Source organism: Ahaetulla prasina, chromosome 2, assembly GCF_028640845.1.
Source record: "Ahaetulla prasina isolate Xishuangbanna chromosome 2, ASM2864084v1, whole genome shotgun sequence".
In the NCBI taxonomy this organism is placed as follows: Eukaryota; Metazoa; Chordata; class Lepidosauria; order Squamata; family Colubridae; genus Ahaetulla; species Ahaetulla prasina.
The window spans coordinates 292,505,665-292,520,570 of record NC_080540.1 but is presented as its reverse complement, the minus strand read 5'-3'; the positions used below and the strand labels follow the sequence as shown (position 1 = coordinate 292,520,570).

Genomic DNA, 14,906 nt, shown 5'->3' with positions numbered 1-14,906 from the left:
TTTTGACTGTTTGATCTGAATGATTGACTAGGATTCATTCTTTCCTTCCTTCCTTCCTTCCTTCCTTCCTTCCTTCCTTCCTTCCTTCCTTCCTTCCTTCCTTCCTCCCTCCCTCCCTCCCTCCCATCCTTCTTCCTTGCACCGTTCCTCACTCCATCCCTTCCATCCAGTGGTGGGTTTCACATATTCTTACCACCAGTTCACCGCATGCACGCCTTCCACAAATGCGCCCAGCCGTCTGTGCATGTGCCTGGCCTCAAAAACATGGCTAAATAAGACAGCATTAAGCCGGGGTGGGTGGGTGGACCCAGGCCCACCCTCAATGGCCGCTATCGGTTTCCCCAAACCAGTCCAAACCGGCTGAATACCATCTCTGCTTCCATCCCTTCCTCCCTCTATCCTATTCTCCTCCCTCCGTCCCTCTGTCCTTTCCTCCCTCCCATCCTTCTTCTTCTTTCCTTCTTTCCTCTGTCCCACATTCCTTTCCTCCCTCCCTCCCTCCCTCCCTTGCTTTCTTGCGCATCCCTCTTTCCCTCCCTTCCCTCCCTTCCTCCCTCTCTCCTATCCTCCTCCCTCCCATCCTTCTTCTTTCCTTCTTTCCTCTGTCCCATGTTCCCTCCCTCCCTCCCTCCCTCCCTCCCATCCCTTCCTCCCTGTCTTCTATCCTCCTTCCTCCCTTCCTTCCTTCCTTCCTTCCTTCCTTCCTTCCTTCCTTCCTTCCTTCCTTCCTTCCTTCCTTCCTTCCTTTTCAAGGGAGGATATTCTTTTCAACTTCCTGATCTACACTATACCTATCCCATTTCCCAGACTTTAAAAAGACTTTTTTTTTAAAAAAAGGAAACTTTGAAAAAAGTTAGACTTTAAAAAAAGAAAGAAGTAAAGTTTTTATTATAAAGTTCCACCACACATTCTGAGCTTTTCCTGCCTCAGAAATGAGGAATGAGAAGAAACGGCGCTAATTTTCGCCAGTGTGATTAGAAATGGTTTCAGAGTCAGCCATACTGGGTGAGCCCTGGAGTTTGGGCAGCTCCTCAAAGTGTTTAATGAGCGACCCTTTTCAGAGGCTATCTGATGTTCCCTGAAGCCATGGAGAAGAAAGCCAGACCCATCAAAGCTGTTTCTCTTCATCACTTCACAGGTTGTCCACGAAATCAGAAATTACCCTCAGTTTCAGCTGCTTGCTCTTCAGGGACTGAATCCAAATCGGCACTCATCTGCCGTGCGAGAAAGTCATGAGGTGAGTCCCAAAAAAAGCATTTTTTTGCATCTATTGGGTGACTGCCCCTTAATCACATGTTTTAGCGCAGAGACGTTCAAATCTGACCACTTTAAGACTTGTGAACTTCGACTCCCAGAATTCCCCAGCCAGAATTCTGGGAGTTAAAGTCCACAAGTCTTAAAAAGTTGCCAAGGTTGAACGTCCCCTCATCTAGATACACCAGAGATGGGTTTCAGCAGGTTCTGACCAGTTCTGGAGCACCAGTAGTGGAAATTTTGAGTAGTTCAGAGAACTGGTAGTAAAAATTCTGACTGGCCCCACTCCCATCTATTCTTTGCCTCCCAAGTCCCAGCTGATTGGGAGGAAATGGGGATTTTGGCAGTATCCTTCCCCTGGAGTGGGGAAGGAATGGAGAGTTTACAGTATCCTTCCCCTGGAGTGGGGAGGGAATGGAGAGTTTACAGTATCCTTCTCCTGCCATGCCCACCAAGCCATGCCCACTAAGCCACACCCACAGAATTGGTAGTAAAATTTTTTGAAACCTGCCGCTGGTTCAAACTTGACCACTTTAAGACTTGTGGACTTCAACTCAGATTGAAGTCAGATGGAAAAGTCACAGAAATAGCTGGCGAAACAAGTCTACTGTAGACAGAAACTCTTTGATGCGCTTTCATTTCTATTGTTTTTGATCCAGGAGTTGTTGCAACTAGAAGACAGGTTGGGAAGTGTGAGTAGGGGAGCTGTGCAAAACACCATCGAACGGTTCACTTTCCCACACAAATACAAGAAGGTAAGCATTGAAAGAAAGGCCGATGTGATGCCCCAAACAGAGATCAGCTTATAAATTAGCTTATAAATGTAACTTTAAAACTCACCACCTTTTGTTTTTCACTTGATTCGGTCCAAAGCTATTAACTTTCCATTGTTCTTTACATTCAAACACTGTTTGCTTTCATTGTCCGCTTAATGATAATAATAATAATAATAATAATATGTTAATTTGTATACCGCCCTTCTCCCGAAGGACTCAGGGCGGTGAACAACCAAATAAAATACAAACACAAACACATACAATATTAAGAACAACCCTTAAAAAACTTATTCAATTAGCCAAAGAAATTTAAAATACAAATTACACCCTATAAAATTACAGAAATTTAAAACCCATTAAATTAAATTAAAATTTTAACAATCAAGCCAGTCCAGCCATGCAAAATAAATAGGTTTTAAGTTCGCGGCGAAAGGTCCTAAGGTCAGGTAATTGTCGAAGTCCAGGGGGAAGCTCGTTCCACAGGGTAGGAGCCCCCACAGAGAAGGCCCTCCCCCTGGGGGCCGCCAGCCGACATTGTTTGGCTGACGGCACCCTAAGGAGTCCCTCTCTGTGGGAACGCACTGGTCGCTGGGAGGTAGAAGACGGCAGTAGACGGTCCCGTAAGTATCCTGGTCCTAAGCCATGGAGCGCTTTGAAGGTGGTAACCAATACCTTGAAGCGCACCCGGAAGACAACAGGTAGCCAGTGCAGTCTGCGCAGGATAGGTGTTACATGGGAGCTCCGAACCGCTCCCTCAATAACCCGCGCAGCCGCATTCTGGACTAGCTGGAGTCTCCGAGTGCTCTTCAAGGGGAGCCCCATGTAGAGAGTAATGATTCCCTTAATGTTTCCCTTCCTTCACATCTTTGCATATGTAGGCATATTTCCCAGGGAGATATAGGGATTCTGCAGCGATGGGCTGCTGCTGGTTCGGACCGGTTTGGGCGAACTGGTAATTCTGACCAGCGGCTGGACCCACCCACCTGTCCTGACGCTATCACGTCCTATATAATCGCTGGTTTTTCGATGTCGCATGCATGCATATGGAAGGCGCGCATGCACATTTTTGGTTCTGGGAAAACCGGTTGTTACAGTATGTGTCGCCTACCTCTGGGGCTCTGCTACAAAGACTTTACTTTATTATTAAACTTAAGTAGCAATAGCACTTAGACTTATATACCGCTTCAAGTGGCTTTACAGCCCTTTCTAAGCGGTTCATAGTGTCAGCAAATTGCCCCCAACAATCCGGGTCCTCATTTTACTGACCTCGGAAGGATGGAAAGCTGAGTCAACCTTGAGCCAGTCAGGATCGAACTCCAGATTGTGGGCAGAGTTAGCCTGCAATACTTGCATTCTAACCACTGTGCCACCCAGACAATTAATAGCAACAGTGCTTAGACTTATGTACAGCTTCAAAGTACTTTACAGCCCTCGCTAAGTAGTTTACAGAGTCAGCATCTTGCCCCCAACAATCCGGGTCCTCATTTTACCCACCTTGGAAGGATGGAAGGCTGAGTTAACCTTGAGTCGGTCAGGATTGAACTCCTGGCAGTGGGCAGAATTAGCCTGCAATATGGCATTTTAATCCATGCATCCCCCACAGGACTTAAGTACATAAAATCATTTAGATATTGGACAATAGAAATTTCAAATATATTGCAGGTAGTCCTTTACTTATAACCACAATTGAGCCCCAAATTTCCGTCGCTAAGCGAGACAATTGTTAAGTGAGTTTTGCCCCCATTTTACGACCTTTCTTGCCCCCATTGTTAAGTGAATCAATGCGGTTGTTAAGCTAGTAACACGGTTGTTATGTGAATCTGGCTTCCCCATTGACTTTGTTCATCCAGAGGTCGCAAAAGGGGATCACACGACTCCCAGACATTACAACCGTCATAAATATGAGTCAGTTGCCAAGCATCCAAATTTTGATCACATGATCCTGGATATGCTGGAACGTTTGTACGTGTGAAAAATGTTCCTAAGTCACTTTTTTTCAGTGCGGTTGTAATTTCAAATGGTTGCCCAACAAATGGTTAGTAAATCAAGGCCTATCTTTACTTATGCAATGTTCATTTTTCTTTTATAACGAATAAATGTGGGACATAGATTAATTCTATTTATCCATTATTCCTAAAGCTATATTAAATGGTTAGAAAATTAGCTTCGGCGAAACCCATTTTTTCCCCCCCTTCGCCTTTTCCATTAGGATTATTTGCAAACATTGCTGAACCCGGACTGATATCGAAAGATTAATTGCAGACTTCCAAATGCTGGTTGTAAGTTGTTTAGGAAAGAGTAGCAAAAAAGTAATCTGGTTTTTTTTTAATGTTTTTCATTTGCTCCTTCAAAGCCAGATAACAAGTGTAATCTAAGGTCTAGTGCAGGGATGTCCAAACTTGGCCCCTTGAAGGGTAGTGGACTTCAACTCCCAGAATTCTCCAACTAGCAACTTGCTTAAATTTATAGCTCATGCTGGCTGGGGAATTCTGGGAGTTGAAGTCCACCACTCTCCAAAGGGCCAAGTTTGGACACCCCTGGTCTAGTGTAACATTGTGCTTAATTATTTTCCCTGCTTCGATTAAAGCGTCTTTTTCTAAAACTTTTGCATTTTCACACAAAAACACCTTATAGGTAAATACGTTTCCAGATGTGCTACTTGCTTGCCAATTCTTTGAGTCTGTTATTAATGCGCTGTGCTCGTACATATATCCACTTTAATGAACTTTCCCTTATTTTAATTGGTATTGATTTAAGCACCGTTTCTGTCCATGCAGAAGTCCCATAATTATGATGTGAAGTTTTATGAAACCAAGTTAAATTTGTTTTCCAAGCCATTTTTAAAATCCTCTGGACTAGAGCAATCTTTCTCAACCATGGCCACGTTATAAGATACGTGGACTTCAATTGCCAGCATGGGGGACGACATCTTAAAATTCTCGAGACCGAGGAAAAACTGCTTTGGGGGATCTATGGACATATCGAGAGAAATCTTGTAGGCCTCGAGGCTTAGGGGCATAAAAAAAGGAGCAAAACTTCAGTGATATGGCCAGCTGCCATCTTGACTTAGTTGATCTCCCCGATGGGAAGATCATTTAGATATGGTTAATACCAGTGGTGGGATTCAAGTAATTTAATAACTGGTTCTCTGCCCTAATGATTTCTTCCAACAACCAGTTTGCCAAACTGCTCAGAAAGTTAACAACTGGTTCTCCCGAAGTGGTGCGAACTGGCTGAATCCCACCACTGGTTAATACCATTAAAGGGCCAAAACAAATTTCTTTCTTTCTTTCTTTCTTTCTTCCTTCCTTCCTTCCTTCCTTCCTTCCTTCCTTCCTTCCTTCCTTCCTTCCTTCCCTCTTTCTTCCTTCCTTCCTTCCTTCCTTCCTTCCTTCCCTCCCTCCCTCCTTCCTTCCCACTTCCTTCCTTCCTTCCTTCCTTCCTTCCTTCCTTCCTTCCTTCCTTCCTTCCTTCCTGCCTTCTCTCTTTCTTTCTTTCTCTCTTTCTTTCTTTCTCCCTTCCCCTCCTTTTTTTCTTCCTTCCTTCCTTCCTTCCTTCCTTCCCTCTCTTTTTCTTTCTCTTTCTTTCTCCCTTTTCTTTTCTTTCTTTTCTTTCCTCCGCCTCCCCTCCCTCTTCCTTCCTTCCTTCCTTCCTCCTCCTTCCTTCCCGCTTTCTTTCTTCCTTCCTTCCTTCCTGTCTTTCTCTCTCTCTTTCTTTCTTCTTTCTTTCTTCCTTCCTTCCTCCTCCCTCCTTCCTTCCTTCCTTCCTTCTTCCTCCTTCCTTTTTCCCTTCTTTCTTCCTTTTCTTTCTTTTCTTTCTCTCCCCTCCCCTCCCTCTTTCTTCTTTCCTTCCTTCCTTCCTTTTCTTTCCTTTCTTCCGTCCCCTTTCTCCTACCCTCCTCTCTCCCACCCTCCATTCCTGCTATCTCTCTCACTTTCCTCCCTCCTCCTTCCTTCCTTTTCTAGCTGTCACTTCCTCCTTCCCTCCCTCCTCCCTCCTTCCTTCCCACTTCCTTCCTTCCTTCCTTCCTTCCTTCCTTCCTTCCTTCCTTCCTTCCTTCCTTCCTTCCTGTCTTTCTGTCTTTTTTTCTCTTTCTTTCTTTCTTTCTTTCTTTCTTTCTTCCTTCCTTCCTTCCTTCCTTCCTTCCCTCTTTTTTTCTTTCTTTCTTTCTCTCTTTCTTTCCTTTTTTCTTTTTCTTTCTTTTTTCTTTCCCTCCGCCTCCCCCTCCCTCTTCCTTCCTTCCTTCCTTCCCTCCCTCCTTCCTTCCCGCTTTCTTTCTTCCTTCCTTCCTTCCTGTCTTTCTTTCTTTCTTTCTTTCTTTCTTTCTTCTTTCTTTCTTTCCTTCCTTCCTTCCCTCCCTCCCTCCTTCCTTCCTTCCTTCCTTCTTCCTCCCTTCCTTTTTTCCCCTTCTTTCTTCCTTTTTCTTTCTTTTTTCTTTCTCTCCCCCTCCCCCTCCCTCTTTCTTCTTTCCTTCCTTCCTTCCTTCCTTTTTCTTTCCTTTCTTCCGTCCCCTTTCTCCTACCCTCCCTCTCTCCCACCCTCCATTCCTGCTATCTCTCTCACTTTCCTTCCTCCCTCCCTGCCTTCCTTTTCTAGCTGTCACTTCCCCCTTCCCCCTCCCTCCCTCCCTCCCTTCCTTATCCATTCATCCCTCATCCATCCATCCATCCATCCTTGCTTCCATCCATCTGTCTGCCTGTCAACCCATTCCACACTGGGTTCCCTTGAATTCTGAAGGGGAGAGAAAAATTGTTCCTTGTGGCGATATTTGCAAAACTGGGCTATTTAGATCATCGGGGAAAGCTAACAGCTTGCCCAGACCAGAGAGGAATTAGAAAAACCTTCTTAAGATCAATGTCTCTTAAAAGGGCAGCCTTCCAGAGACTCAGTGGTCTTTCTTTAGCAGGAAACCGGTGAAAGTGTACACTGAGAATTCTTCTCACTGGGAGGAAGGGGGGAGGGTGGGAGGCAAGATGCATCCATTATCCACCCGTCCCCTAAGAAATGGTTGAATTGCAAATTAGAACTGGTCCCAACCATTCTGTAGAATTCTCAGTGGAAGTTCTTCTCCAACCACCTAATACACTGGGACCATAATTGTGAACCTCTCCACCTTGCTACTCTTCATTTGAGTAGCATTTGTTGTGACACTGTTTTTTTTGTGTATGTGTGTGTGTGTGCCTTTGCTGACAGCGATGGCCGCAGGAAGACAAAACAGAAAAGGAAGAAGGAGAAGAGTCAGATACCGATGAGAAATGCACCATCTGTCTCTCAATGCTTGAAGACGGCGAGGATGTCAGGTATCATTTATTCTTACAGGTCCTCTGATTGACAGCGAGTCCTTAATTCTCGCTTTACAGGTTCATAGGTTCTCTTAGTCGCCCTTCATTCAGATATTCACCCCCTCAGGCTGATATTTGGAACTGGAGCTGTCGGCAAGGTTGTATCAGGGGTGAAATCTAAAAGTTTTCCCTACCAGTTCTGTGGGAGTGGCTTAATTGGTGGGCGTGGCTTGGTGGTCAGGTGACTGAATGGGCATGGCCAATAATAATGAATAATAAAAATAATAAACAAAGTATACAAAACTGGGGAGCGCACTGGTCTACCTTCTTTAAAAATAAAGGCACCGGTCTACTAATTGTCTTTTTTTGGGAGTGCACCGGTCTACCTTCTTTAAAAGTAGAGGCACCGGTCTACTAATTGTCTTTTTTTGGGAGTGTACCGGTCTATCTTCTTTAAAAATAGAGGCACCAGTCTACTAGCCACCTACAGCGCTGATCAGCTGTAGTGCGGCCCTTTGAAGTGTCGCGACAGTCATTTAAGGCCGTTTGCAGCTATATCACCACTGAGAGCTTCAGGAACAGAGAAGAGGAACAGCGAGGCGTGGGCGGTGGGGTGGGGTGGGGTGGGGTGGGGCAGGGATTTTTGCTACCGGTTCTCTGAACTACCCGCCCCCATCGCTACCAGATCGCACAATCCGGTCTGAACCAGGAGCATTTCACCCCTGGGTTGTATACAGCTTGACACAGAGGGTCTATGACAAGCCACCATGGCCAACTCACCATGGGAGACTAATTGTCGTGTCCCACTCCCCCTCCGACAGCCAGGTCTGGGAAGTTTGTATCAAGCGTGGCCACGAAGCCTCTGCAGCTTTGCCAAATTCGTGTCAGAGTTCTCAGGGCAGGCAGGAATCCAAGGTGTGACTTCAGCAAGCCAGATGAGACTTTGCTTGACTCAAATTGCTTGACTCAAGCTGGTCTTTTATATAGGCCATGGGGTGTGGCTCCATGACTCAGCACTTATCCAGGCCTGCCCCTCCCTTCCTTTTGCTGATGTCGCCTCTCCATCCTCCGGAAGCGGGGATCCGTCCACTGTGACTTTCCATCCTCCTGATCTGCTGCCGGCAATTCTAGCACGTGGCTGGCTTCGTGCTCACACGCTGTAGAAGGGAGGTTTGTTTGCTCATTCCTGACATTCTGTCCTGGCATGGTGCCAGGGCTGGGGGCTGGAGGCATGCCAGGCCATTCCTCTTCATTATCAGACTCTGACTCAGATAGCAGGAGATGGGAGGGGCCCGGCTGCAGAGAGGAGGGCGGCCGAGGCACAGCACTAATATTGAAGAAATAGTTGAATAGAATCATTAAAGGACACCATTTAAAAAAAAAATATTTAAAAAAATTAAATTGAATTGTTGAATTGTCCTGTAGAGAATTGTCCAGCGACAAGTTGTCCCGTTCTGGACAAGAAAGTCTAAAATTTTCTCCTATTCTATTCTATTCTATTCTATTCTATTCTATTCTATTCTATTCTATTCTCTATTCCAGGGAGTGCTACAGTGGAGAAAAAGAAAAATTTCTCCATAGTTCTAGCTTGGTTTTCTTTTCCATCCATTGCTTCTTGTCCTGCCTTCTGGTGCTTTAGAGATTAAATTAAATCAAATGATTAAATTAAATGATCTGATTTCCTGAGATAGAGTCATGTAGGTAGAACAATTCAGCATCTTCTTAAACAGTGTTTCTATCACTTTGGGGTATCTGCTTATCTAAGATTCAAACACCAGAAGTTGCTATATTTCACGCACTTCTGTTTCATGAATATTTCTGGCTCTTGCAATCCCCAGATTTCAGGGTCAAAGTTAAGGCAAGTCATATAAATTTCTCTCTGTCAAATTTGTTTCCAAGCCTGTACACAAATTCCTTTTTGTTTCACTGCCTATACTTTTTTTAAAAAAAGAGATGAATGCATCGTAAGCGGGGGAGGGGGGAGAATAGCTGGATTAAAAACTGCCATCTTTAACGATCCAGTCATTCATCCTACTTGGTTTTTCTGCTTTTAACAAAACAAAGCAAAACAAAACCCTCAAGTGATATTTTACCATGAGATACTTTTCAACAGTACTAATAGCTTGTTGAGAGCAACAGCTCTTAACACCGCAGCTTTATAAGTAACTAAGTGATGCCTTCTCCAGACTGTGCAATAAGACTGCACACAGCTAAAATTACAGTTACTTGGATACCGTCCTTGGTGTTTGGGGGGTTGTTGCAATTACAGCCTTAGGAACAGTTTTCCGGGCCAGCCAATTTCTGGTTCCATTTTTAAATTAAAAATAATGGAAATTTGCTAGACCAGCTCCATAGTCAGGCAGAAGCCAACACTGTCTACAAAACTGGCCAAGTGATTTTTTAAATTTATATCTGAATGTTTAATAGGTTTGCTCCAGGGGTGAAATGCTCCCAGTTCTGACCGGATCTCGCGATCTGGTAGCGATCGTGGCTGGTGGTTCGGTGATCCGGTAGTGATCGCTGAACCACCAGCAACACCCACCGCCTGGGTGTCATTACTTCCTGGTTAAGGTTTTGCACATGCACAGAAGGTCTGCGCATGCATGTGGTGCGCGCGCGGGGCTTGTAGACTTCCAGGCCTGTAAGGAAGGTAAGTAGATTTCACCCCTGGCTTGCTCCCCTTCAATCAAAGCCCCATTCTTTAAAGATTAGAAGTGTAGGAGAAAGACAAAGAAAGTCTGGGGGTAGAGTTAAGAGAGGTATCAGCCTGGAGTAATAACATTGCGTAAGCCAGGGGTGTCAAATTTAAGGCCCGTGAGCTGGATCCGGCCCTCAAGGTGCTTAGATCTGGTCCGTGGAGCCTCCCTGGAAACAGCGAAGGACCGGCCCATAATGCCTCTGCCAGCAAAAATGGAGCTTTGTTTTCGCTGGCAGAGGGTTGTAGGAGGCCGTCGCAGCTAAAAATGGAGCTCGGGCGCCTGTTTTCACTGGCAGAGCATTCCGGCCACCACAGGCACCCCTGACATGAGTGATGTCAAGCTGGCCACGCCCGCCCTGGCCCCCCAAGGTCAAACACAACCCTGATGTGGCCCTCAATTAAATCGAGTTTGACACCCCTGCCGTAAGCGGTCTAAATCCAATCCCTCTTGAATCCCACTAATCCTTATCTAGCACCAATTTAGTACCGACGGTTAGTTGAGTTGATTCTTGTAAATGGGTACCCCCTTCCCTTGCTCCATCCCCCTCTAGCTCTGGAAGAGTCTTGGAGGGTGAGAACCATCAATGGACACTAGGCCTGAATAAATGGACTGGGACGGGGGAACGTATCGGCAATGGTTGTAGTGGCAAGGCGGAAGACCGTTGTTATTTCGAGGAGTTGAGTGACATATTTTGATTTCTCCTTCATTAAGAAGAGTCTACTGTCGGCCCCCTCTGTGATCTCTTCTTTCTCCTTCATCTTCACTGAGTCTTTGCACCACCCGGGGTTTAGGTAGATGCTGGGGCTCAGCACCCCTGACAGCCCCCTTTAGGGGTGCCGTTATGCTTTAATGGAGATTCAGGTTAATGTCAGTGATCCAGAAAAAAAAACCCCAACTCCAAGTAAAAACTCCGAAGCAAGCATCTTTCAAAGTTCTATTTACTAGGATAGGTGAACTGGCACATCTGGGAAAACCCGAGTCTGAGAGGTCTGGGTTTTTCCTCAGTAAATCAAAAAACCCCAAACCACCCCCTGACTCCGCAGTCGATCACATGCTCCAATCGCCAATCATCCAGGGTTGAAATCCAGCAGGTTCTGACAGGTTCTGGAGAACCGGTAGTGGAAATTTTGAGCAGTTCAGAGAACCAGCAACTACCACTTCTGGCTGGCCCCACAGTGGGATGGGAATGGAGATTTTGCAATATCCTTCCCCAGGAGTGGAGAGGGAATGGGGATTTTGCAGTATCCTTCCCTTGAGTGGGGTGGGAATGGAGATTTTGCAGTATCCTTCCCCTACCATGCCCACCAAGCCACGCCCACAGAACCGGTAATAAAAAAAAATGTAGATTTCACCACTGCAACTATCCCATCTTGAGGGATCACTCCGACCACTCCTCCTCCAGATGCAGGATCGGCCTGACCTTGACCGACAGGAAGAATGCTACTATGTCTAAAGACAACCCCTCTACTAAATCCCCCCTCCTACTTTCCCACGCAGGAGGAAGTGGCAGCACGGAAGCTTCTGGCCTAATATGGCTTCCAAAGCTGACATCTAGAAGTTTAGAATCTTCACGTAGCTTTGAAGATTTCCTCTCAGGCTTTGGATACCCATCCCAAAGTCCTGTGCCAGCCAGTCTTGCAGCCCCATGACCATAGCAAGACCATGAAGTCATAGTGCCAAGTTTTGATAAAAACTTTGGGCTGTTGTTTATTAGTGGGGATCTTAATGCATGAAAACTAGTTCTGGTTACTATGGAAATGTGGTCATTATTGTCCTGGCAGCCTGCAAGAGATTTGGTTATCCCCTTGCTAAGTAGGTATGTTTTTTTATGCTATGGTTTGTAGCTAGAAATAAAGCTTAAAATCCTTTTATTTACTGGAGTATTTATTGCCTTTGGATCGAAACGAAGCGACTGCATGGACACCTGATCATTGCCTTGACACATGGCAAAGAACAGTATCTCAGTCTGTTACACAGTATATCTTATTTTGGAGGGGTGTGTGTGTGTGTCTTTGGTTCCTTCTAAGATTGGTTTGTTTCATTACCCAATCGGGTCAAATTAGAAGGAAGGAAGGAAGGAAGGAAGGAAGGAAGGAAGGAAGGAAGGGGAAGGGGAAGGGGAAGGGGAAGGGAAGGGAAGGGAAGGAAAGGAAAGGAAAGGAAAGGAAAGGAAAGGAAAGGAAAGGAAAGGAAAGGAAAGGAAAGGAAAGGAAAGGAAAGGAAAGGAAAGGAAAGGAAAGGAAAGGAAAGGAAAGGAAAGGAAAGGAAAGAGAGAGGAGGGAGGGAGGTGTTGTGGCCCTTTGGCTGCCAATCCCTCCAGCAGCCAAATCAGAGGAGAAGGAGGCATGAGAGTCACGGTCAGCATCAAGGCAACCTGAAAGTCTGAGGGCAAAGAGGGAATGGAGCTGGCAGAGAGAGAGACAGACAGAGCCTGGGCTGTCTGTCAGCCCTCAGATGGAGAGTCAACAGCCCCCAGGTCTGGAGGTAGCTGATGAGGAAGAGAAAGAACAGCTGGATCCAGTGCCTGATGCATGGATGTGCAGGAGGCAGAGGAGAGGAGAGCAGTGGAAATCTGTGGGCTGATCCTTGGGACAGAAGAGCAACTGCTGCTAGTGAAGCCCCATCCTAGCTCTGGGGAATAAAAGGCAGGTGGCAGAGATGAATAGGTGTGGCAGACAACTATTCATCTTCTGGCGGGATGGCCTTGTTAGCCTGCGTTGAGATAGAAACTTTTTTGCCGGGGCTGCTGGCACTCCTAATAAAGGAATCTTTGAGTTTACTTCAGAGCAGAGGTGGGTTTCAGCAGGTTCTGACCAGTTCTGGAGAACCAGTAGCGGAAATTTTGAGCAGTTCGGAGAACCGGTAGTAAAAATTCTGACTGGCCCCGCCCCCATCTATTCTCTGCCTCCCGAGTCCCAGCTGATTGGGAAGGAATGGGGATTTTGCGGTATCCTTCCCATGCCACGCCCACCAAGCCATGCCAATCCCACCAAGCCACACCCACAGAACCGGTAGTAAAAATTTTTTGAAACCCACTACTGCTTCAGAGGGATTGTCAGGTTTGGGAAGCTGGGTCAGAACAGAAGAGAGGGAGGGAGGGAGGGAGGGAGGAAGGACTGAACGATGCTGAACTCAGGAAGGGATGTAGGAAGGAAGGAAAGAAGGAAGGAAAGAAATGAAAGACAAAGAGGAAGGAAGGAAGGAATGTAGGAAGGAAGGAAGGAAGGAAGGAAAGAAATGAAAAACAAAGAGGAAGGAAGGAAGGAGGAAGGAAGGAAAGAAAGAAGGAAGGAAAGAAATGAAAGACAAAGATGAAGGAAGGAAGGAAGGAGGGAAGGAAGGAAGGAAGGAAGAAAAGAAGGAAAGAAAGAAAAAAAATGAAAAACAAAGAGGAAGGAAGGAAGGAAGGAAGGAAGGAAGGAAGGAAGGAAGGAAGGAAGGAAGGAAAGGGAAGGTGTTACCTAATTTGGGTAACAAAAGATCTGCAAGAAAACAACCAACTTCAGAGAGCACCGAAGACCCTTCATTTCAACCCTGCGCTCCTTTATAGATCTTATTTTAATGTTCGACCGTTGCATCTGATGAAGACCAAATCTGGCTTCCCTGCGGAATAATGAGGAGTTTTGTTCTTCTATCTTACAGGCGATTGCCGTGTATGCATCTCTTTCACCAAGTGTGCGTCGACCAGTGGCTGGCAACCAGTAAGAAATGCCCCATCTGCCGAGTGGACATTGAAACACAACTCGGATTGGACAGCTGAAATGAACCGCCATGCGGGGGTGGGTAGGTGGGTGTGGAACTGCCCCCGCCCCTCCCCCTGCTCTGTTTTCGTGGTCCTTACGGGGCCGTCGGGCCCTTTGCCGCAAAATGTTTTGCCTTCTGAGCCATTAGAGTAGAGTTGTTTTTGTTTTTTGAAGAAAGCCTGCAAAGCACATCCACAGATTATTTAATGAAATCAATCCATCCATCAATCAAAAAAGAGGAGGACAAGAGGAAGAGGAAGAAGAAGGGCGACGACGGCGAAGATGATTTGAGGGTTAAAATAATCTGAACGTAGGGAGGGATCCGAGCTGCATGCGTGGGCTGACATGCAAAGGGAAGACGGCTCGAACGCTCTGCGGGAAGCGCTAGTTGTGAAAACTGAAGGTACTTAGGTGGCCCAACGTTGGCCTTCCAATCCTACTTCTCAAAAGGGTTGTATATATATATATACCTCTTGAATAAGTAGACATGCATTAGGGGTTCCTTAGCTATTTCTTACGGAGGTTGTCAGAGCATGTGCGCTTCAAGGATGTTGTATTTTGATGCCCCGTTAACTTGTGATGGAAATGTCGCTGTTATATAATCTGCACCAAACACTGCATTGGGGGGGGTGAGGTGGGGTGGAGGGTGATTTTGGGGGGCTTTTTTTTGTTTTGTTTTTTTGTTTTTGTTTTTTCAGTTTCATTTTATTTTCTTTTTTGACGTGGTCCTTGAGTTTTTGGGTTTGGCTGAAACATGGTGAGAAGAAAATATATTTCACAAACGAAGGCAAATATTACAATATGTGTCCCGGGATAATGTTGCAAGGATCCAATCCGGGTCGGTCACCGGGACCAGAGTTTTAATCTTCGAGCTTTCGGACTCGTGCTAGAATGCCATCCTCAGGGAACTTCTCTCTATTGGAAGATGTGTTTTTTGGGCCATTCTTTGGAGTCGTATTTATGTGGTGCCTTTCTATTGGCTGAATGATGGCTGGCAATGGGCTGTTGTTGGTTTTTTTTGTGTTGCCCAGCTCCTAAGTATTTGATAAGCCGGTGGTAAATCAGCATTCCCGTTTCCCAGGCTTCAATTATTTATCTGGCTATTTTTGTCTCTGCTCGACCAACAATCATAGTAGCTGCGAAATTGAATGC

The 14,906-nt window shown here is 45.9% G+C and overlaps 1 protein-coding gene across 1 annotated transcript in view; it reads left to right on the top strand.

The window, feature by feature from the left end:
- Positions 1–14,346, top strand: part of ARK2C (arkadia (RNF111) C-terminal like ring finger ubiquitin ligase 2C) — a 97,618-nt gene extending 83,272 nt beyond the window's left edge. Inside the window, exons 5-8 of the mRNA XM_058168109.1 lie at positions 1,139–1,237; positions 1,914–2,009; positions 7,224–7,330; positions 13,654–14,346. Of these exons, the coding sequence (XP_058024092.1) occupies positions 1,139–1,237; positions 1,914–2,009; positions 7,224–7,330; positions 13,654–13,771 (420 nt within the window). The 3' untranslated portion in view covers positions 13,772–14,346. The remainder of the gene's footprint in view (positions 1–1,138; positions 1,238–1,913; positions 2,010–7,223; positions 7,331–13,653) is intronic.
- The last annotated feature ends 560 nt before the right edge of the window (positions 14,347–14,906 follow it).